The 25651-nt window shown below is 31.7% G+C and overlaps 3 protein-coding genes across 3 annotated transcripts; all 3 read right to left on the bottom strand.

Annotated features, from left to right (window-relative positions):
• Window positions 1–190: 190 nt before the first annotated feature.
• HELRODRAFT_172887 (hypothetical protein) lies at window positions 191–3503 on the bottom strand (the record flags this gene model as incomplete). The annotated part of the gene is made up of 10 exons (XM_009019551.1): window positions 191–243; window positions 752–844; window positions 944–1046; window positions 1240–1425; window positions 1742–1804; window positions 2243–2407; window positions 2565–2773; window positions 2848–2976; window positions 3161–3224; window positions 3399–3503. 10 exons carry the CDS (start codon window positions 3501–3503, stop codon window positions 191–193), a joined length of 1170 nt encoding a protein of 389 aa, XP_009017799.1.
• A 1263-nt stretch (window positions 3504–4766) lies between these two features.
• HELRODRAFT_172886 (hypothetical protein) lies at window positions 4767–11680 on the bottom strand (the record flags this gene model as incomplete). Its single annotated transcript, XM_009019550.1, has 17 exons — window positions 4767–4856; window positions 5066–5140; window positions 5251–5364; window positions 5643–5789; window positions 6013–6150; window positions 6362–6424; window positions 6857–6979; window positions 7048–7260; window positions 7386–7628; window positions 7891–7990; window positions 8076–8278; window positions 8476–8549; window positions 8734–8785; window positions 9120–9190; window positions 10803–10938; window positions 11267–11268; window positions 11506–11680. The coding sequence occupies 17 exons, from the start codon at window positions 11678–11680 to the stop codon at window positions 4767–4769; spliced, it is 2019 nt and encodes a 672-aa protein (XP_009017798.1).
• A 1934-nt stretch (window positions 11681–13614) lies between these two features.
• HELRODRAFT_172885 (hypothetical protein) lies at window positions 13615–15213 on the bottom strand (the record flags this gene model as incomplete). The annotated part of the gene is made up of 4 exons (XM_009019549.1): window positions 13615–13842; window positions 14143–14213; window positions 14873–14932; window positions 15090–15213. The coding sequence occupies 4 exons, from the start codon at window positions 15211–15213 to the stop codon at window positions 13615–13617; spliced, it is 483 nt and encodes a 160-aa protein (XP_009017797.1).
• Between the last annotated feature and the right edge of the window lie 10438 nt (window positions 15214–25651).

Below are 25651 nucleotides of genomic sequence, written 5' to 3'. Positions count from 1 at the left end.
TACTACCACTACCAACCACTACTACTATTACTGTCACATTATTAATACTTTAATAAAGAAACATATGCGTAAAAATGAAACCCAAAAGATGATGACAAATTTAAATTTTAAAAGATTTTAATGAACTTTAAATTTTTATTCATTAACTGGACATTGTTTTTTTTTAAATTTCATTTTTTTCACAACAGATTTAAAAAATCATTTTATCCTGAGATTTCCGAACGATATTTTCCTGTGCTATGGCTGTAGAATTAATTGCTTATATTAAGATGAAGGATTCAATAAAATAAAAAAAAGTCTTTATAAGTCACAAGTTCTTGTCTAACAATTGAATATACTAGTACTAGAATATACTGTTCTAGTAATTGAATATATGAGAGTTCTACTTGAGTAGTATTTTGTATGAGTAAAAACTGTTTAAAAACATCAATGATAATTTGTACCAGGCAGTCGGTATAAATAAGTTTAAACGTTGTTGGACTGGCCAGTCATCTGGTTGATCTGAAACAAATGTAAAATAATAACCAGACTATAATAAGTCATACTGTTCGTATGTAACTAAAAATTAAAATGTAAAAACCAGATAGTAAAAATAAATAAAATGATAGAAAAAGAATAATATACTTAGAAAGAAGAATTGAAAAACAAATTTAAAATCAATTTCAATGGATGAAAAATATAAAATCCATCAAAACAAAGAAATCTATAGTTAAGAATGAGAAGTTGAATCAGCAACAAACACACCACAAACAGCACTGCGGACACGTGGACACCCAACTCTTTTTTTCGAGGGGCGAATAAAACTCTGAAACTCTTTCATCTGTCAATATAAAAATTTCAAACCCTTCAACAATTTGTATTTGAGTGATGTATGTTGGAATTGCAAAATGAATCGAACAAAATCAAAAGACGACGTTGATTAAATTGAGATAATTGATATAACTTGGCTGGTAGTATCTGTACACTTGCACGAGGGCAGGTTTCACGCTATGAACGCTGAGCACTTGCTCCAGAGTTGTTCTGAACTCAGTGGACGCTGAATATAACTTTAAAAATTTCAGAATTTAAAATAAAGCTTGTTGGTGTTACTTTACTTTTTCCTTTTTTTTTATCAGAGTTAGTATTAGAATTATTGAAAAAATAATTATGTAATCGCTGGAAATGTTTAACAAAGTTTCGATTCTAAAAAAATGCACCAAAATAGGCAACGTCATTGTTACAATCATCCCAACCAAATACCTCAGCCAAATAAACAACAATCTTTTGCGGAGTAAATTCAACTTTTGGAAAAACTGAGGACTGCAGTTTTCTTTTGTATTCTTCTGGATCTTTCAACAGAAAACCAGTTGGAATGTCAATCTCCACAATGACCATGCCACTTGTTTCGTTGCCCATCCAACTGCAAGTATTTCGTAGGTTTGTCATCTTCCCAGTGCAAACACATTAGTTTATAGTGAATTAATATTCATCAAATATTTGATAATGAATTGAAATGAAATTTGTTGAGAGAAATTTAATTTCGAATACACTAGCCTGGTAGAGACTGTTAAATCTAATAACAGCTCCCGAAGTTCAACTTTCAATTGAAGACGAAACAACTTGCTTTTTGTTGGGCTGAGAATGTTGTATCTCACCGATGTCCGGATGGGTTAGGAATAAAAGGGAGAAGAAATAAAAATTTGTACAAATGTTTGAAATTCTTTTCAGAAGTTTCCTCGCTGCTTAAAGTAGTGAGACCAACTTGCAGCAAGATGAATCCGTCACCTTCAGCCGATACATTGATTCTTCTCGTGAGCTCGTTCAACTGTGTATGTTGCATGTGTAGTGTATGTTGCATGTGTGTATGTTGCATGTGTAGTGTATGTTGCATTGTGTGTATGTTGCATGTGTGTTTATTGCTTTCATTCTATCATATTGCCAACAAAACAGTTTAGTTTATTATTTTAATTACATGAAACGAATAGCAAAACAGACAAGGGTTTTTATGTTCAAAGTCACAATAGGACGGTCGGAAATAGGAAATAGCGAACAAATGTGATAAGAGCAATTGATTTTGTAAAAAATATTCTAATAAGAACGTGTTTCATATGGTATTTGAAAAATAATAACAATTTTAATCCAAACAATGTTTGTTAATTCAAGTTTTGTTTTTAGAAGCGATTTTTGCATTAAAAGAAACAATTAACGAATTAATCAAATAATGCCGAAAACTACAGATCATTTTAAAATCATAAGCGCTAACCTGAACAGTTTGCAACTGAAGCAGATTATTTTTGTTCACAACAGGCAGTTTATGAACATCCCCACTGACATCTCCCGATATTTTTATTTTAGTTCCTTTGCTCTTTTCCACGAATGAAACAAGTGGAGCAAATTTTGTAAGGGCTTCCAATGCCAGCACCGTATCCTTTTAGAAAATTATGCATCTAACAATGTAGATGTTATTGAAAATGTATAAATAAAAATTTGTTCAATAAATGTTTCGTCAGTAAAAAGTATGAGAAAAGATTCAAAGCACCTACGGAAGATATGCAACAATTGAACATTTTTAAAAAAAGAACCACCTGTGTCGAGACAAACCCTCCGATGCCACTCATCTGCCCGATGAGCCACCTAGCGATGGGCAGGGAGAGGTTTAGATTCTTCTGGCTGGCCCGCAAGAGGAGCACGTAGGAGGTCAACTCGATGTCGTAGGGGCTTGCAAACTCCTTCAGCAACCAGGCATCTTCTTCCTGATCGTGCGGCATCGGCTGCTTCCAGTGGGTTTTCTCGTCTGATGGATTGCAGGAAATTTGGTCAACCGATAGAAGATTGATTAATTTTTTTTATGAACAATTAAACTGTCACCATCGATTAAGGCGAACTTGTACAATGCATCGAGAACATGATCCAACTTGTGGCTGCCAACGCAGTAGAAGGCGTACGCTACAACTCCAAGCACATACGGGTCGTTGTCGCATTGCACCAACTCTCTTTCTAAATATCGAGCGGCTTTCAAAACTCATATGCTGCTGCTAATAAAATACACAATTCTGGAAATTAACAGGCAATCACTAATCATGGATCTAGTACAATTTACGTTTAGAATTAAACAAAGGGCTTGCCCATAAAAGATATCAGGCTTTTTTGTGTTTTGTTAATCTCTCACAAATTCGTATACCTCTCCCAGTTAAAGCATGCCACAAAATTTTGACCGCCCCATCTAGAATGTCACTACTTGGTTGCTGACAATTTATAATGTTTTTTTTAGCAAATTATCAGTCAGCATCACGAAGAACGCATGAAAGTTGAAAGTTCAGGTACACCTAATAGCGTACCTGAACTTTAATTAACACGTCATGAATGAGATGAAGAGATATATACCTCTGTGGCATAACGAACACATAAATTTTTATAACCTTTTTATAGTAAAAATATGCTAACGACAAATTTATCAATTCCCTTGAAAAATGAGAAATGTGCAAAGCAAAACGGGATGCCACATGGGCTTTGACCTCCTCCATTTTTTACAAATTGTCACAAACTTTTTATACGTGACAACCTTCATGGACAGTCCCTAACATTTGACATTTGATAAAAAAAAATTTCTAACCTACGGCAGACACTTGTATAACACAGAACCATCAACGTAATCAACCGGTAATTTTATAGGTATGTCAACTGATTGAAGATTTGCATGTGCTGGTTCCTAGTAATAGGTAGTGTCATATTCTTTCGTCACACCTTCAGGCTAATTTTATCAAAAAACTAAAAAAGCGTGAACAGTGTGGTAATAAAACACACTCAGAGCTTTTTAGAACATAACATAACTCATAACATTTCATAACATAACATCTACAATAAGTTCATTTTCAAGAAAGTCGCACTTATCCAAGTATTTTTTTTATATTTTTATAACTTTTATTAGCCATCTTGAACTCAAACAACAAACAAACTTTAACGAGAATGACTTCTTCGACGGCATCATCAACGAAACCAGCATGAGCACTGACTCGCAGACGGACCTTTCCCAGGGTGGTTGGTGTAATCCAGAAGTACACACCCCCCACACCATTTCCTGGTATCTTACACGGTCACACATATTATTAATTTTTTTATTTAATTTAAATATAATATTTATACTAACTTAATTTTTCCACAAGTCATCATAAATTATTTAAGTATACTCGGAATGCAAATAAAAAACAAACTTGTGGGAATCATCAACACGTTTCTGTGTATTGTGATTACGTAAGAATTTTCAGATGAGTTTGGTAAAACTTTTGAAGTTCAGTATCTTTTGAATGTAGTTATGAATAATGATAAAACGCCGGATTCGCTGTACAAACATGAAACCATTTTGTGAATCCAGACAAGTGTACAACAGCTTCCGATCGGCCAACGTTAAAGTTGCGCTCTCAAAATAGTGAACGAAATCAGACCTGGTGCCCTCAATTCGATTTTGAATTAGTACTAATTATTCCAACTTAATTACTAATGAATGTTTGTGGCCCAAAATCGTAAAATTCAGAAAACCGAATTTCAGCATTAATATCAACAGAAGTTTGGCCATGATGATAGCTGATGGTTTCTTATGAGCGCTTATTATAATATTAAGTTTGCTGAGTACAAAACATATGATTTGTGAATACAGTGACATTTCTAGCGTTGAATATTAAATAGCAGAAATTAATAATTGTGCCAAAAAACGCACTCAAAGATGTTTATAAAACCTTTTTTTTAAACACTCATCACATGAAAACTGAATAAAACAAATAAGCACCCCACTACGAAATCAGTCCAAATCCAGGTTTCTGGGAAATATTTTCGAATGTTGGTGCCATCTGAGTTGTCAGTGTTGAAGGGGCTTGCTGCTTCTAATGTGGCGAATGAATGAAGTAAATGGTATTTTTGCATTTTGTAAAGTTTTTGTACCGTAAATTCATAAATAAAGTTAATATTCCACACAACTTATTAACATTTTAACTTTTATATAAAAATGTTGCTGTTTTTATAAATACTTTTTGAACAAAAATCTGATAAATATAATTTCAAATGAACAACAGAACCGCTTATTACTTCCAACATCGCCATAACTTTCTTCGTAGGAATAAACGTGTTTGTAGATCAAACTGCTTGAAAATGCTATCAGATTAAGGCTCTGCATATGTTTTTCAATAGCTGAAAATTGACGGTGCAAGATAAAAAACAAATATTTCAAAAATGACTTCTTGGGAATAGAAAATTCTGTAAATTAAAGTTTGAACAAACGTCAAATAACTCTTCAGTGCCTTTGAAGTGTGACGACAAACCATATTCGATGTCGGAATGGTAGTCATACCAGTAGGAACTCGCCGATTCATATTTGTCCAAATTTGCTGATACCTGCCTAGAGTTTGCTGGTTACACATTTTAGTAATGTTTTATTTTTTTAATTTTCATGTAGTTTTGAAACTTTGGTATATGCATAATTGTCAAGCCTTACAGTTAATAACTTTTTGCCTGTTTGTCTCAAACCTGAGCGATCTACATTCCAATTCAACCTACAATCAACCTTTAATTTATTTGAGACAAAATAACATTTTTTAATCTCTATTTTTAAATTTACTAGCATATTCAAACAAATTATTTTTGAATTGAATGAAAATATGAAAAAAATAAACCATTTTGGTGAGTTTGATCGGAGTTTGCTGCAGCAAAACGCTTTTGTCGACGGCAGTTAGAAAAACAACTGAATCTTTCTCGGCCTCAACATTCAAAATAATTCGCTGGGAAGGACTCGTAGCGTTTTTATCAAATGTTATGTTCACCTGAATAACGGTTTATATTATGGTATTAAAAAACCGTTTTTAAAACTGTTTTAAAATGTTAAAGATCATTTGCTGATTTGTTTTTTTGGCCAAAAAATCTGTGAAAATATATCAAAGGCTTTATCAAAATTTTTTAAATTTTGAAAAATGAGCCACCATTGTTGAAATTGTAATATGGCAAAAATACTAAATTATTTTTTCAACGAAAATCCAACAAAGCAACCTTGTTAACGAGGTAATCTTCGACGTTAACAGTCATGGCATCTGCCACCACTTCATCCTTGGTGCTAACGTAGTAGGTAAGAATCTTGACGCGAGGAGCCAGTTCCAATGCTAGTTGTTTGGAGAGAGTTATCGTAAACTGGTGCGTATATAAGGCTTCGTCACTTTCTATGAAGTTTGTTATAAACCAGTAATTTACTAAATATCTAATATTTTATTTCCATTTATTTTATCTTTTAACTGAAAATACAACGTGACCTGTATTTTTCCTAAAGCTTAGAAAAAATTATGTGAGATGAACAAATTTCAAAAAAATTGAACATTTCTATCATAAAAAATTTTATGGCTACTTGGTAAAAGAATGACTTGATGGGTTCGGTTGATCTTACAAGAAATGTTGTGTTCCTGCCTGGCTGGAATCGATTCGAAAACGAAAAAGATTTTTTTCAAGTAAAACAAGTTGAGTGGTTAAAATGCTTAGTTAATTTATTATAGCACTTATTAATTTTCACTAGCTAGTTGCACGATTAAAAAAACACTTTAAACTTTGAAACGTCAACATTACATAAGCAATTAAAACTCAATTAAGTATAAATTTTCAAATTATAGTGTTAGAACGTAATGATTTGAAAGAACATTATCATAATTAATTAGCTTGAGAAACTGTGGTTAACTTATCTTAATTTATTAATTTTTCATATTCCATTTGTTTGGTACACCAAATATCAGCTTTATTCAGACAATGAGAAATTATCACATACTCCGTAACAAGATGAAGTTGATATAGGGTAGATATAAGCAAGGTAAAAGACGATATGAATATTCTCCTTTGAGAAGGTACTGACCTGAAGAACGTCATCGACACTTTTAGTGGAGAGTTTCAAAAATTGCCGATCTCTGTTGTTGAAATCGGAAGCATAGAGAGTTGCAAACATGTATAAATCCAGCATTTCATCTTTATACATTGCCTTCAATTTGTTAAAACAATATAATTTATTAAAGTTAGAAACTTAAAGTAATAATTTTTGAAACATACGTTCAGAGTAAAACTTCTAATGTTCTCATCACCAAACAGCAAGAGCGAGACTTTGCCATATTTATCAAATTGTGCGTTAAGAACTTTTTCAAAGCTAGAAGAATAATTTCTGAGTAGAAACAATGCTCTGACTGAAATGTTTTTGTAAGTGCCGTTGGTATATTGAATATCATTAATCAGAGGTTGTGGTAAATCTGGGTTAGTCAACTTGACCTGGTGTTTTAAGGTGAACAAATAAATAATCACGCTTTAAAAACATTAATTTTTATTAAACTTCAATGCACTCATATTTTTAACATTGCTTGCATTTTCAAATTAGAAATATTATTTTAACTAACAAATGCATTAAAAGAAAATCCAGGTTTATAAGAGGTGGAAGTTCTGTAGAACTGTAAGTCGTATTGCTGGTAGGTGCATGCCACCGAGCTGCTTGCTTTCAAAACTTTGCCTGAGACCTGCTCAGATATGAAAGCCTCCACTTCGATGGTCTGGTACAAGAGATGGTTGAACGAATCAGAGCATGGAAAGAGGTTCAACAGATCCTTGTACGAAACCGACACATCAGCTTTGCCGTCAGTTAACTTATTTTTATTAAAATATCAAATAAGTCTAATAATATTTAAAACTTAAAATTTTATTGCACGTTAATTAAATTAAGTTAAACAATATTCAACAAAACAAATTTATGTTTAAATTTTATAATATAATAAAAAAAGTTATTTAATTAAAGCAATTCAAAATTTATAAAATTTAGTCAAAATTTAGTTCGAAAACATTTATCTAACAACGCGAAAATATGGCAGAGATTATGAGACTAAAAAAGTTGATAAACATCCATGACACCTGAAGAAATTTGTAGATGGTTGGAACGTTTTCCATTCCTGGCAGTTTTAGTTTGAGAACCATCAACACAACTCCTTGCACTGGCTTGCCGTGGGTGTATCTGAAAAAAGTGTAGATTTAGATATTTTATTTACAATTTTTTTCTTAAAGATTTTGATGGAAGCTGTTTGTAAAAATTAACAAACTTTGCAGTAACAGCGATTTTAAGACTGTTTTGGTTTTTTGTTGAATTGTCAGTCTCGTCGTCGACATTTGCTGGAACCTGATAACGTTTTGAAGCTCCACCTCTACCTCGTATTTTGGAGGTACTGGAGAAAGAGTTTAAAATAATTAATCGGCAATAACGTCGAGATAGTTCAATGGTTAAAGGCGCATAGTGCCCTAGACTCTGTGTGTTGATGTAACCAATAAAATAATATCTGCAATCGTTTTTCGCAAGATATTTTTTTTATTATCTCAACAATAACAACTTTCAAAGTGTACCATATTCAGCAACTTCAAAATTCTCTGACTGTTCTTCTTCCTATAACGAAATTTTGCATAAGTTAAGTAAGAATTTAAATGAAAAATTATTGAAAAAGATACTTTTGTTTGCACATTAATGGTCCAAAAACCGAGAGGAGTAACTTTGGAAAGTTGAAGTTGCCCACTGAAAACACCTGGTAGTATTTTAAAAGCGTAGTTTACTTTTTTAAAATCAAATTAAGCTACAATTTTTTTATTTTGTCGTTTTTTAGCTCTTTTGAGAAATTTGTACTTATAATAACTTTTTTTATTCAAATTTAACTGTGAAAGAAAAGAAATAGAAAATATTCTTAGAATACAATTGAAATAATTTCTAACCTTTGGTGAGATGAACATTAGTCCTCTGCACGATGAGATTGCTACGTGGGTCCTGGAAACAAGATTAAAACTTTTATGCATCAGCGATATAATTAGATTTTTTTTGTCATGTTAAAAACCGCAGACATTCCTGCTTGAATCAGGCAACACTGTTACGACCGACCATCCAACGAACTGTTTCATTCAAAGAGACAACACAATGCCATTTCCTATGCCCGGCCTTCATTAATCAATCAAAACAACTTTGTTGTGAATTGTTGTTTTCGATTATAAGAGTTAATATATTTCAAAACATCGTAGATGTTAGATGCAAATATATAAATCGGTGTCATGTAGGTGGAAATGGGAAACATAAAAATAATTCATAGCAATTGAACAACTATTACTTCAATGCTAAGGTTGAACGGCTTTCTATACGGCTTCAAATTGTCATTCAGCATCAGCACTCTGTAGCGAACTGAATGAATGTTTTTAAATTAGAAAAATTAGGATACATTTAGGAGTTTTAATACAATGGTAAGCAACAGTAATGCAATGATCGTTTTCAATACAAAACGTCATTTCCTCTCAGGCGCTAATGCACAATGCGTTGATTCGCATGTATTCACGTGAGCCGTAGTTTAAATATCTGAAAATTAAAATAGAAAACTATCAAATAATTCAACAACAAAAATATTACAAATAAAAACTTAAAAAAAACGAAATATTTAAAAATTTCAAAGAACAACTTTTCTTTATCATAGCATGTTTATTTATTGAGAACAATTATTAATATTGGCAATTTAGGCAATTTATGAAATGTCTCACGAAACAAAACAGTGCATGAGTTGTAATTAAATAGTTCCAGATTTTTGCAGATGAAGCAGAAATTCTTCTCTTCTCAAAATGAGACGAATTGAATTTAGTTAGCACAAGATCACAATTATCGGAGGATCTCAGCCGACTTCAATCAGCAATTTTTGAAATTAATTGTAGTTGTTCTTTCAAAAAAAGTTGGAGCGTCACCAGCAAGACATTCTCTGACTTGAAAAGCTAGTTTGAAAACAATTTTTTCAGGCATGCGGAGTCAGTGTAGATCATCACTGATGATGATGACATTGGATCGAATTTCTAATAACCAGCAACAAGTCTCACTGCGGTGTTCTGAAGGGACTGGATAAGTTGGCAACAAGCTTAATCGCATCGCAGTAGTCAATTCTTCCGTAGATAAAACTAAAAACAAGTGTTTTTGTTGACTAAACTTTCAAAAAAACGTCTGATCTATCTTATTCTGTGAAGTTGGTAGAAACCTTGCTGGCAAAGTTGACTAACATGTTTTCCAAATGAAAGATGAGGATCTAATACAACTCGTTACTTTGGAGTCATTTAAACGGCTGAGGCCATGCGGCGTTTCACGAATAATGAGTTTTCCTGACATTGAGTTTAAGCTTGTTTGATGACATCCCGCAACCAACTAAATTCAGTGCATATGACACAGCGGAGGAAGCTTGAATTGATGAGTCAGGTAGTTCAAATCCGTAAAATTGAATATCATCAGCGTATAGGTGGCATCTAAGATCGGCTGCTTCGACGACATTGACGATATCTGCAGTGTACATGATGTATAGCAGAGAACAAGCACAGAGCCTTGTGGTACATCAAAAATCAACTCTGAAAAAGCTTTGCTCAGACCACTCCCATCAACGTTGACAACTTGAGACCTGTCTGTTAGATAGGACTGGAACCACCTGATAGCATCTCCACCAATATCAAATGAAGTAGAAAGACGCTTCAATAAAATCTGGAGGTAACTGTCTCGAAAGCAGCACTTACATCGAGAAGTGCCAGCAATGATATGTTACCAGCATCAATGGCGTTACAGACATCTGAAACCACCTTCAAGATTGCTGTCTCAGTTAAATATGATCGAAAAAAACCTGATTGAACTTTTGAAAGTAGTAAGTTTTTGCTCAGGAAAGCGAAAAGCTGAAAGTCATTAACTTAACTGTCATTTAAAAAATTTGCCATTTTAAGGTCAATAATCTTAGAAAGACAATAAAATGTCATCAAATGATTAAATAAAGATCTACCTAATTGCCCTGGCTTGTAGATCTTTTTGTCCGTTAGAATAAACATTGAAGTAACTTTTCTGTTCACAACAAGACTGCTCGAATGGTTGAAAGATTCTTCATTGAACTTTATTTCAGCGAAAAGTTGAAGTTGTACCTGGCGTTCAATAGTGCTGTCGAACTTGGCATCTTTGAATTATTACCCATCATTAATTTTTGGAAACATATTTTCACACATCTTTTATGAAAAGTGGATTGGTAAATAAAAATGTATATAACCGTTGATTTAAAAAAAAAATAATTCTTGAAATCTTCTGTTTTTTATCGACTAAGCATTTCTTTCGATTGTTATATTGTTTTAAAGTCTCATATGTAATTTTTCAAAATTTTCATTAATTTGTCGTTAATGATAAATAAGTTAGAAATTACTCTACATGAAAGATCCAACTAACTAACACTACCTGCATGTGAAACAACTTTGGTACCTCTGCATCAAATTAAAAGTTGCTAATTATTATTGATAGAAAATTTATTGTCGAGAAATAATAATTCGAATGAGAAAAACTTAATTTGATGTAAATTATTTTAAAATATTTTTTCCTTACATAAATCACCGCGAATTACTCTTAACAATTAAATAATTATTTATCAAAAAATCATTACGGAAAATAAGGTTTAAATTTTTTTAAAAAAGACCACATATGTTGAATAAGTTCAGAATCACCTGACTGGACAGAAACATTCCTGCTGACCATAACCTTTGCACCATTGACCTTGTTGGAGTACCAGTAGATGATGGAGGCCCTCACTCTGGCATCTCTGGAGCTGCAGTTTTGTGGAGCTTTAAAGTTGATGGTGAATGTGTAGGAGGAGGAAGGTCGGATGGTGCGAGGGGACATAATGGTGTAGTGCCTTTTAAAGTGCCAAGTATAAAAAGAAATATTTTTTTTTAATTTGTTTTGAATTTTCGTGAAATATTGAAATTTTATATTGAATAAGGAAACAAATCTGTTCAATTATAATGAAAAAAAATATTGATTGATTGAGAGGTTCACACTAGAAAAATATTTTGAATTTTACAAATGCATTAAAAAAATAAATAATATTTTCTTAACCAGCGCGGTACTTCTTAGAAAGGAACAGATGATAAACAAAAATATTACTTTGTTGCTATTCATCTTCTGCGCAAGCAGCATTCTTATTCCAAAAGAAACTGATTTTATTTAATTTTATTAAATATTTTTATCCATTGAAGTAATTAAAATTCTACATTTAGATGGATGCAATTGCAAAATATTATTCAAGCGTGTTTTTTAATATTAGTTATCTTCAAGTTGACCACCATCACCTACAACCTCTACAACAACTTTCATTCAGCAATGATTTTTAAAAACTTAATTGTATAATGAATGCACGCACATCTGATCACACAAACACTTGTTTAAGAATATATATATATATCTACGTATATGACGATTAAAAAAAATATTTATATATATATATATACACACACACACAAGTGATAAGAATGATATATAAATATATATATATATATATATATATATATATATATTTATATATTTATATATATATATATATAAAACACATCCAAGTGCTGACAATGACAGTGAACTTGCCAACATGATTCCTAAATCCGTATAAAAATAACTCGTTAAAGAGATAGAAGTTGATGTTTTTAAAATGTAGCAGATGTATATTTACGTAGACTCACAAAATAACACCACACAAGAACGCTATTATCGTTAGAAACGTTAACAACAAACAACAATTTAATGGATGTTTCAATATCGGTGTAAAATGACTGTTTTTGAATCTACCAAAACTTCTAACATCAAGAAAGATGAAATTGTTCTTACGGTTAACAAACCACGAACGTTTTACATTCTAATTGAAATTATAAGTATTGATTTGTAATAATTAATTAATTGTATTTTAGTTTGTGGTATTCTCGTAAACGCTTTTGAAATCAACCGCATTTAAGCTACAAAGTTTAAAGTTGGAATAAATAAATTAACTTTCGAAAACTATTTTAGAGTGAATTTGATAATTAAATTGAAATTAATAAATAAATAAGCAAGTTGCAAACTTTTTTTTAAAAAAATTAATTGAATCATATTGAGTAAAATAACAATGGTTTTTTGTAATAAACATGAAAAGATTCATCAAATTTTGTTAAGACGATACAAACAATTTTTCGGACTTTTTAATTTTAAATAAAAAAAGTTAATTCAGTTTTTTAGCATCATATATATTTTAGCGTTCAGGAATATTTAGCGTTCGATCGCACATGTTGGCATGATCTCCAGAGCACATAAAGCAAATGTTCTGTTTTGAGCATGCACCGTCCACCGTCAGAGGTGCATAACAACGAATAAACACCGCTCGCCATAAACAAACGTTGGCTCTAATATTCAAGATTTCTTATTTTTTTTCCTTTTAGAAGACAACATTATTTCAACTGACATTTTGATGCATTTGTAATCGGAATATTTAATTTGGATGGAAATATTTTGTAACTTGTCACGAAGGAAGCTCACAAAATAAACAAGCACCCGTAACAATGCCACTCACCAACTTGTTAATGAAATTAAAATAATGTAAACAATCGAACAAACATCACAAACACTTATAAACAATTGAACAAAAACTACAAACACGTATGAACAATTAAACATACATCACAATCTCCAATGAACAATGAACAACATGACAAGCACTTTTTTTATTTAAATTATATAATTGGATAAAATACGAAACGACTTTCTCCACGGAATGAATGAACCACCTGCTCTGTCTTTAACATACTTGTTTGTCATTTTGGTGCATGAGTCCTCTTTTCAACGGCCATGTGGCGCGTCATTGTGTCTTGTCTTTTGTTTCTGAATGCGGTCATTGTGTTGTAATACATCTCACTTTGCTCAGGTCCTGTAAGTTCAAGTAACCCGTCTGCCGTTGCATATTCTCGTTTGGATGCACAAAAGAACGCGGTCACTCTATCTCTATGACGTTCCAAAAAAGCCAAGGTTCTGGCTTCTTGGAGCTAAACACGTGAGAACCGCCTGATTCCAAGCAGACAAAACATTCATGCGCGTTGGACAATTGAAATGTTTGCATTTGCATATAATATTTCATGAGGAGCTGGTAAATTTTTTTTATTTTTAAAGTTCAATTGATGAATATTTGGTAATATTTCTAATTTCTGTTTTCATTTAATTAATTATACAGGCACACAAACAAACAAACACACGCACGTGCAAATTTAAATGAATCTGTGTGCGTGAGGGAGAATTTATGTAATAGCGCGTTAGGGCGTGTATTCAATGCATTGCATAATTCTGACGGGGGAAGCCACATCTGATTTGGTTAGCGGAAAGTTCAGCTTGAAGATAGCATGCAATTTGCACACCAGCGCTGTGCCACATCGTTACATTGTTTTCATTTCAAACTGAACGTCACAATCCCACGAAATGCCTTTCATGGCGACAGCCTACTACTTTGTTCGGCCCACCGTAAACATTGTTTAACTGAGCATAGTCTGCTCTGTTAATAGTGTACTTATGTGCATCGTGTGAAAATCTCCGAGTTTAATTTGCTGACCGAGTCTTTTGATAACACAATGTGGGTAGGGTAAGTATAATTCATTGGTCGAATGTAATGTTCGTGAATTTGCGCGAACAATAGACGATTGCAAATTATGAATAAATAAAAGCAATTAAATGTGAACATACCTGCGTTCGTCAAAGCAATGATATAAAAAAAATTCTACAAACAGTCAAAAAATAATGCGTTTAATATAATTAACAAATGTAATAATTAGATAATTAAATCAGAGCACAGCTCTCAAGAGTTGAAGATTCTTCACCATGAATGATGTCACTTTGTGTACAATGTATCGATGTAATGTAATGTATTTTTACGTGCCTCAAGATGTGGAATAACTGGATAAAAATTGATATGTTATTTTAAAATGCTGTCTAAGTTTTCATATCGAATTGAAAAATTTATTTAAAATAGTTTATTTCCTTTCAATAATCATTTGCTAGAAAACAAATAAAAAGAAACTTGCTAACTTCTGCTTAATGAGAACTCCACTTGGACAACCGTGCAGTTGTAGTGACTGGTCTGATCAGCTAATTTGTTTAGTAATTTTCTCTATAGCACTTGTATCAACATTTGTAAAAATAGTATGCAGAGATATCTGTGATTATTCATAACTTCTCAAAATAAAATGTATAATGTAAATTTATAATTATGCATAAACAAAAAATGCATAGCCAACCAAATTACTTTTTAATGACAGTGACCAGACCAGCGTTCTGAGTGCATCGTTCAATGATAACCCGCAACAACATGCGGCATTGGAGAATGCAAGCTGAAGTTTTGAGGGTTCTACGGAGTTTGATTGATGCATTTTTAATTGATTGAAGCCAATCTTTCTGATTGATAGTTTAGTTTCTAACAATTGCATGTCATTAGGTATAGCAGCTATCAACCATGAAATTTGAAAACTTTTTGTTTTACAGTAAATTTTTTAAATGATTTTCACTTAAAAATTTAAAAAAAATTACCTCTACAATGACAAAGGCCAATCAACACATATTTCCGTACACGTTGTGTTTCATTAGTGACAATAATGTTCGTACCTGATGGAAGGACTGGGCATGAAGATGAAGACGCCTGACAAGTTAAGAACTCATCCTAACATTTCCAACTTTCCAGCAAATTCGCGGGTGAAAATTTTTTCTGATGAATGTTACCAACAATCGAACAGTTTCATGCCAGGCACGCAGAGCTAGAAGTTGCTCTCCGATTGAATGCTCTCAGCTAAGTGATCCAATTTTACAATTTTACATTCATATGCTTCCCACAAGTTTCATCAAAGTGTGAAACAACTTGAAATGAAATCATTCAATGTTGAAACATTACACAGATTTGTATTAAAAAAAAAACTCTACAAACTCTTGAAAAGGTTGCGATAATTTTATTTCACTGTTTGGCAATGATACCTAACAAATAAGAAAATAATACTTTAGCTTTCTAGCTTAAAACTAATATTTGTGCAACCAACTTTCAGACGAAATGAAATTTTGATGATTTCCTCAAAAGAAGGACGTTAAAAATAAACGACATTAAAACGTGCAATAAATTTGGAAGCATGTGAGAACAGAAATAAAAAGATAAAAACGAGTGCCAGATAAATTTCATGCTGCAATTGTTTCAAATGATAACAGAGAAAAATATTTTTGTTTTTCAATTTATTTATAAATAATAACATATTTTTTTACTATTGTTTCAACGGTTTTATTTTTTTTAAATAATTATGTAAAAGTTGTTAAAAATGTTTTTAAATAACCACGAAAATTTAAAATCGTTAAAAATATGAAGAATAAATGAGACATTTTGTTACGACAGCGGTTGAATAAATCTAAAAAAAAGTTACCTAGGTTAAATTATGTGGGTCGTTAAATTGTCAACAGCTTCTATTTATTTTACGTATAAAAATATTTTCTGAAGAATATTATATTTCAATTCTTGGAACTATTTAAAAACAGGTATATCCTTTTTTTAAAATTATTATGCAGCACGCAGGCGCCGGTATGAATAATTACACGCACAATGCAATTTTAAGAATTCAAAACATTTTTTTCAGAAATTTAGAAATAAATTCCATAGGCTGAATTTCACAATATTATTTTATAAATTATTTCAATTTCTAAATTTGCAATGAAAATTTTGAAATTTCACGGTAAACGTCAGCTTGGATGGGGCATGCAATTATTTCAACGAAATTAGCACGTGCTGATGTGTTTCAGTAATAGTAACTGAACAATCTCGTCATTAATTTAGTCAAGTTATAGCACAATCTATTAAAAAAATAATTAAATAAATGAAAATTAATAAAGACAAATAAACAAAATGTTATCTTTAAGCTAATCGCAAGCAACTAATTTGAAACCGTATTACAAACTTGTAGGTTATACACAATTTAGATATGTAAAGAAAAACAATTCGAGGTGTGTTCTGATACTTTTTCAAATGTGATATAACACTATTCAATCTCAAAAGTTGAAAAGCGATGGAAATTGGTGCACATCTTCGATAAGTTGAAACAACATGAATTGAATCATAGTATGATAAATTTTGCTGAGAGGCACAGTTCTGATGTGTCACACTCTTGGACAACAAATTAAAAAAATAAAATACTCTAAAACTATTTTTTATTATTCTTTAGAAAATCAGAATCCGAAAAAGGCAGAAACTGTTACAAGATGCAAGGCAGTAGTACAAAATGATAATGGAAAAAATAACGGGGTAAGAATGTTTAAGAATATATAAGCACCGGAAATAAAATAATGATTTAAAAACCGATTAAATAGATTAAATAATTGGCTAATTAGTGACTCAGTAAATTATGCGTTCGTTAGGTTAAAAGAATAGACAGAATTGAAACTAACGAACAATTACAAAAATTGAACTATATTAAACAGCATCACCGTGGAGATGCGTTGGTACATGCAGGCATACATGAACCAATTTTAATTTTCTCATCTCGGTTGTCATTGTTGTGAGAAGCACAACGTCCGTTGTATAAGGCCGGCTTTGTATGAGAATTAAGTTTATAGGACGTCAAATGATGCACCCTTGTTCGCCAGTCTTTTCCGCCACACATTTCCTGTTCTTCTTCTGAAATATTTTTCCGCCAAACAGAACGAGAATTTTTTTTTTTTTTGCTGATAAAGTGTAGAATTTTTAAACATTTTTAAATTTTTTCAATTTTGAAAATTAAATAATATATTTTAATGGTTGAATTGTTGGGATAAAATGATGATAGAATCATTGACGAGGTTTGTAACACATTTACATATTCATTAACAGAAAATCAACTTTTTATTTGTTGCTTATTTTAAAGCATGTTATTCTATAATTTTTATCATAATTTGATATAAAAATTATAATTGAAGTACTTACATTTAAACAAAAAAAGAATTGTTTTTTGCTTTGTTAGCTAATTGATTAAAAGTAATGTAGGTTAAATTTGAAAAGTGTAACACCATTCTCCACCCATCCAACGAGGAATATAATACAAATGAAAACCCACATCCAACAATGAATATTATCAAAGAAGGAGATGCATGGGCAGGAAGCGAGCCAGCCAATAAAACTTCCCCACAAACATGCTTTTTGTTAATTTACCCAATTAATCATTTTGTGCAAAGCTTATATTAGATTTGGTTTTTATTTGTATAATATTCCTCGTTGCTTGTTACTGTTAATTCTTTGCATGACAATAGTGCCAAAGCTAATAAAAAATTATTTATTTTGCCAGTCATACCCAAACTATGTTGATGTTTTCTACTTTTATCAAAGTTCTATCTAATATTTTCTATTTTTATGCCGCGGGTTGAATGTTCAAGTTTTATATCTCAGTTTCTTTTTGGCTTTATTTATTTAGTTTTCGTCCGAACGTGTTTAGACGTCTCCGAACTATACGATTTTTTGATTGCAATACCCGCGGTTCTTCTTCGTCCTCTCATGAGTTAAAAATTTAAAATTAATTTCCATTGCTTACGACGACGAAGACCACTGTAATGCGTCTTCATGTGTCTACATACGCAATTCGGAAAATACCATTTTCATCAGTTGTTTCATTAAGCCTAAAAAAATCTTTGATTCGCGTTGTTGCTCAATCAAAAGTGTTGAAAAAATGGAATCATATTTTTGTGTGACAACTTGCATTTTAACAGATGAAAAGATAATATTTTTAAAAGTTGATTATAATTTTTCAAAGAAATCTGTTTGTTTGTTTGTTTGTTTTTGTTTTAAACAATTGAAAGCCTGAAATTCTCTCCTCAAGCAAAAAATTATGTTAGGGACCAACAAATTTACTATTATTATTTTAATCAAATAGCTAAAAACGGCAAATGTTTTTTGAGAAAATTTACCATAGATTTATTTATAAAAAGTTAGGTATTGAATGTGAAGTGAATACTAATGCTGGTGTAATCAGTAAAAATTATCTACCAAATGTTTTAAACCGCTTTGAATATTTAAAAAATTTTTCTCTTTGCTTCACTTAAATTTTGAATGTTCATGCACATCTCCATGTTAGTAATGCTGAAAATTTAAAAGTAAAAATTTGAGAGACAAAAAAAAAATTCATCAAAACATCAGCAACTTTCGAGAATGTTTATTCAGTTGGACATCTGCAATTGTCCGGTGGAGGATTGATTTGATGACCTTGACCTTTCAGCATTCCTCAGAGGCATCTGAGACAAACACACGGTGTATGTATTTTGAATACAGTGATCAAGGCATCGACTACCTTCGCATGTGATAGGCGGAGTTCTCTTTGCAATCGATGCAAGTCAGTGCAACAGCAATGACAGGCGCCATAACCATTACACCGGCACGTCGCCCAATTTGACCGCGTCGTATTTTATTAATTCATCAGCTGCGGTCCGATGCCTATTAAAGGTTTTTGAATTATAAAACAAGTTTTAAGGCAAGTTACTGATATGAATGTTAAAAATTCAAATTTTAAAGTTGATGAAAATTTCTTTGAAAAAAGACATTTTTTGTTTTATGATTCAATTTTGCGGAAAAATATGCTGAAATAATGACTTTGTTAGAATATTAATGCAAGGATTGAATTTTCCATTTTAAATATATTAGAATATCAATAGTATTAAATTTAAAATAACAATGGCTATTTAATTTAAAATTAGACTTGAAAAACCTGAGAAAATTAAATTAAGTTGTGACTATCAGCTAAAAACGTAGTCGTGAAGGAGACAGATGAGGAGCACTAATTGAATGTACGTCTGGATATTGAGATGAATAACCCAGCTGAATAATCCTAAACACGGTGATTGAAATAAAATTAATTGCTAACATCAATGTCCAGTTCTGTATGTTGGAAACCTCCACCACCAAATCTTACAAACGTCCTTTTGCCACAATTTTTTGCAAACTACGCAAGAATTTTTAGCCTCAAGTTCGGCTTTTTTTGTCCAAGAAGGTGATTTCCAATTTCGTAACGCGTAACTCACTCATTGACTTAAACACCTGCACAGACAAACACACATACCCAAATAACACAAACACACACACAAACAAACACACACACCCACAAACACCACACAAACAAATTTGCAAATATGTAAATTTCTTGTTTGGATGAAACATTTGAGACTTCAGTTGATCATCAACGGAGAAAAAAGTAAGCCATCCTAAGAATTGTTTACAATTGTTCCAAATATAAATTTTAATTTTGCGTCGTCGCGATAATTTTGTTTTATGATTCAATTTTTTTTTACTTTAAATTCACGCTTTTTTAAAACATTCTAAAACTTTATAAATTATGTTTGTGTTCAATTTTATTTTTCCAAGTTTAAATTTGCAATAAAAAAATCATTTCTCTATGAAAAATATTCACTTCAAATCGTTTAAAATTTAACAAAGTTTAACTATTAAATCAAAATTTTGAACTTTGAAGAATCATAAAACCGTTTCAATTTATTACGATTTTGAAATTAAAAAAGTGATTTTGAACAGTTAAATAGTTGTGTGTGAGTTTTGTGAGTCCACCAAAGTGATGAACTTGGATTTTAAAATAATAAATAAAAATTTTCAACACTCGTGATTTCTGTTACAAAATTGATGTCTGGTTTTAAGAGAAACCACAAATGTTGATTTTTCATCAAGTTTGAATTTTCAGGAACTAGAGAAAAACAAAAAGAACAATTAAAATTCACAATAAAAAATAAAATTTTAAAATTCAGAAAATGAATTCTTCATTAGATTTTTTTTTCATCTACAAAAAAACTTGTAATAAAAAGTTTTATGTTTATTTTAAATAGCCAGGTAAGGACAGAGCAAACATACCTCGGCAACAAAACAGTCGCTGAGTCATTTAGAAGGGCATTTCAACGTTTGAAATATTCATTCGCAGACTTCTTTCTCTGCGTTTGACGGTCTGGCGCGATCAATCTGCAGGAAGAAGACACTCATCAACATCTATTATGTATAGCTAGGTACTTCCATGTTGGCTTAGACGTCTAATGTATGTATATTGTATATACATATATTTTGTTCGGTCGCGCGTTTGGTTTTGCACACGTGTCTGTTGAACCGTTCAAAAAAAATCATAAGAGCATACAAAAATCAACCTAATGGAGTGTTTTTTTCATGTTTGCTTTGGCACATGTGCTGTTGAACTGTCTAAGAAATCGTAAGAACATACAAAAATGAAGAGGCGTGTGTGCTTCTCTAAGACCTCGTGTTTCTGGTGACATAGCAGGAGCACATATCGCGATGCGTGTTTTTAATTTAGACAACATGCTAGCAAGCTTTCTGTGTTCATTTTTGGTGGCGATGAAGTCTAGAAAACAAGACAAGGATGTTTGGCGTGTGTGTGTGTGTACGTGTTTGTGGTGTAGGGACCCTAACCTAATCAAAATTACAGATATCATGTCAATCTCGGAATCCCAACATTTTTGTTTAAAATTTTTGTGTTTTTCATTTATTTTTTGAAATTCAGAAAACATATTCAGTGTTATTTAGAGTTATAAATGTTGTTTAATTATAAAATTTAAAATAGATTTTTTTTATAATTTATAAAATTTTTGAAGAAAAATCAGTTGTTTTCTGAGAGTTGCTAATTTTGATTCTATTGTAACATTCAAATAATCTGAAAATTTTTTTTTGAATTAACGATAAAATTTCAATAAAAATAAATTTAAATTCTAACATCTATTCAATTAGAAAATTGATTACTTTTTCAAAGTTCAAAAAAAATTCCAAATGTTTTTCAAATCGGAAGTTTATGCATTAGATTTTAACCGGGGTGTCTAGGCTGAAAACTTATTTTTACAGTTCAATTTTCGTTAAATTCAACTGAACAAATAAGCTTCATCCAACAGTTGGATGTTAAAAAATTAAAAGTTTTTTCGAATTAATTTTCATTATCGTAACGCCGAGTACATTCGCAAAATACATCGAAATAGCACAAAAGTTGAGAAAAATAAAATTTCATTAACTTTTAAAAAGTTTAAAATAAACTTCACTCGCTATTGTGTTGCAACATTCTCAACTGTCTCAATAAATTTAAACGTTTCCGTGATGTCAATTTGGGATCCGAACCGAAGTTGGTTCTGCTTAGTTGGATGTGTTGTGTTTCTTTAAGGCCGGAACTTCAGAATGTTATAACCGCGGGAATGATTGAATTGCGCTGCATTATTCCCATTATTCAATTATTGTTATCTTTGTAATCATTGGGTTGTAAACCAGAGATTGTAGCATTGTATCTACGCTAAAACCGGACTATAAATATGTTCTGAATATGAGGTTTCAGGAGAGGTTTCCAGTTGAGGTTACAAGCGAAGAGAAAACAAATTCGTAAATGTGATTTATGTAGTTTCTTGGGTTAGTTCATTGTTTCTGTGACTGTTGGTATTCAAATAAACGTTCAACACAGTATGCGTTTGAAGCACTTGTGTTCATCTATCGGAAATCTTGAACCTACGGAATAACGAACACTTGAGATCATTGAAGTTATAACATTGGTGTTGGTAGTCAAGACGTCAAGGCTTACAGCAACATTAAAAAGTTAATTGATAATAAATTCAGGCGTAAACTGTAGTACTCAGAGGTGTTGCTTTAAAAATCCCAAAATATTTTGATATTTGTTCTCTGGTAGTCTTTATTTTTTCAAATAAATTATTTTTGAATTTTGTTAAATCAATTTAAACGTTATATATAAATAATTAAATTTGTCTAATCTTCAAAAAAATACCCTAACTACACTTCTTCCCTAGCTCCTTCAATCAAAACTTTGAGTTGAAAACATGCTATTTTAGAACATTTCTACGAAAAACGTTCTTGCGAATCGTAAAACTGATCACGTTCTCCTTGAGAGAGTTGTTGGGGGGAATAATAAGCGGGAGGAGGCAGACGGATGGATGAAAATAGTTGAATCAATTCTCAAAAGCTTTGTGAACATTCCTGAATAAATTCGTCGTCTTCGTTGAAAGAAAATTTTTTGCCGCAAGACCCTTCCCTTGTTAAAATACATTCAAGTGATTTTCTGGTTTGTTTTTATGACCGATAGAATGGCTTATGGGCTTTACTTTCAACTATTTCATTTTTTAAACCAAAATTAGTTTGTTGAGTATTAATCTTTAAAAAAAATTTTTAGTGAGGTGGCATTATTTCTCCATCCATCCATGTTAACAACAAAGCTGTTGTAACTTTTAATTAAATTCATCTAATGGTTCATAAGAAGCATAAGCCAGTCCTAACGCTATCATAACTTTAATACCAATTTTGCTTTTACAGCCCTAATATATTTATTTATTTGTTGAGTTTTTCTTCCAAAATTGTTTTCAACGTAGTTTTTGGACAGATCGCTCAGACAAATTCATATGAAATAATGCAGTCAATTTTTTTTCAAGTTTTATTCATGAATACAAAAATTTGTTCAATTATATTTAAGTTTGAGTGATGAAAATTATTTTTTAATTTTAATGTTTTTAATTTTAATTATTTGTTTGTGAACTTAATTTTCGGAACATGCACATTACGGTAAAAGTAACATCTGAGCCAGTAAACAATCACAACATACATCAACTCAGAAAAATAGTCAACATTATAAACATTTAAAAATTTTCTCAATACCTTGTTTCAAACCACCACTGTTTCAATCTTTATAGAGAACTTCAAACATCCCAACACTTCTTGCAATCTTCAGCACGCCGATGCAAGCGAACTTGAAAAATTGATATCGTGAGTGAGGTTAATAATGAATCGAAGAGAAATTAACTAACGAGCAAACAATTTATCACTGATGGGAAGTTTTTCATTTGTGATGCGGCGGGGAGTTCGCGTGATCAAGTGCATGTTTTGTGTGGTACTCCAATGTTCAGGTTCACACCGTAACAGCGTGTTTGCCGTGTTGTTCTTGCTGTATACGTTCTTAGTTCGGGTTTTTTATTCGTGCAAGCTTTATACAAGTGTTGGTTTGTTCGTAACGTAGCAGAGTTTAGCGTGTATCTGTAGGTAGTTTCGATGTTTTTTCATATTGAGAATGTTGTTAGTTTCATCCTATTATTTTCGTTAATTATAAAACAAAATTAATTCGTGTCGGCTAACAATGTTGCAAAACATTACATTTTGATTAATCACAACAGTCTAAAATTCAATTAGAATTGTGTGTTGCTGTGTAAGCATAACTTTATAGAAATATCGTTTTTTAAATCTTTCCAACGCATGTGCCAGCGTTTTACACGTATTTACACACAACGTTCTAAAACGTTATAAAACAACTTACCTTCACACATCCTACTCACCTCATCTCAAGTCATCACTTTTATCATTGAGACATGAAGTGATACGTCATGCATACGTCATAGTCAGTGCATCACGTGCTGACACAACATTAGGCGTCATCATTCATCACTGTTTTCGTAATCTCTGCGTAACTAGCTGTTATCAAGATTTTAATGATCATCCGTCACCCCATCCTCACTAACCATCTTCCTCCAACGTTACAATCATTGTTACTTATCTTATCACCATAGATACTTCATTACTTTAACCTACACACACACACACACACACACACACACACACACACACACAGGCACACACACGTACACACACACACACACACACGTACACACAGACACGCACACACATAGTCATACACACATACATACATAATTTAATATTTTTTCTCATCGAACATCCATTTTTCCGAATAAAAATTTCCCTCTTTTCCTCCACTGTGTTTCAGTGTTTTTTTACGATGTTTAAAAACAGACTCTGCTCATTCTTTTTTTTTTTTTTTTTTTTTCCAAGATGCTAGCAACACCCACGAACGCTCATCGCATGGGATGGGCGGAATCAAACTCGGTCACTATACTTCTCTGGAAAAATCTTTTTACAGAATTCAAATGACTGTGAACACTTTTTATTTCACCAAACTTAATGGAAAAACAATTCTACTGCCATCTAGGGCATGTTTTGCTGACACGGTTGAGTTTGATCAGTGCTGACAGCTAACGGGCTTCTAATAGCTCCTTCAAGAAACTTCAATTTTATTTTTTGTCTAGAACATGAAAATTTATTGCGAAATATTTTTTATTGGCCATGTGCGATGAATTTGTTTTAAAATTCCATTTTGTTCATTCTGTTAACTGATTGTTAATTTTATATTGTTCTTGAAAAGCAGATAGAAATCACTATTAATTTCAAATTTAACAGTTTCAATGCTTTTCTTAAAACCCAATTTCCTCAATGAAAACTGGACTTTTCTGACCTGATAATTTCATTACTTTTATTGTTATTTAAGTCATTATTAAACGCATTATTAATTTTTTTCTTATTTATTGCATCACTATTACTACCATCATTGTGAGAGTTACTAAAAATATTAGGCTAAGTTTTCGATTCAAAAAATCAAAAATAGCATTTCACGAATTCTGGGTTTCATTTTTAAAAGCATCATAAACTATGCCGTCGGAGGGAGTATGGTCTGATTTCATTTTTACAGTTTTTCTACAGCAGCACAACTAGCGTCGCATCTTTTATTCAATTTCTAAACATCTTTCATTCATCTTTGTCTCTTCAGAGTTTTATCAATTTCCGAACGATTTCAATTTTTTTAAAACGACCAATCCACATTTATTGCAAGAATGTATTATGTTCATTCAAATGGATGATGCATATTTTAAGGGGAATATTTTCTTGAAATAATGAAATCAAGTCTACAGTTTTTATGATTGATTTACAAATTTCAACCTTCCTTAAACACCACTTATTTAGCTGCCTTCGTCATCACTCTTACGTGC

This window comes from Helobdella robusta (assembly GCF_000326865.2).
Source record: "Helobdella robusta unplaced genomic scaffold HELROscaffold_25, whole genome shotgun sequence".
NCBI classification, from domain to species: Eukaryota; Metazoa; Annelida; class Clitellata; order Rhynchobdellida; family Glossiphoniidae; genus Helobdella; species Helobdella robusta.
Note: the sequence above shows the minus strand (reverse complement) of the source record. Positions and strands in the feature narration are given on the sequence as shown.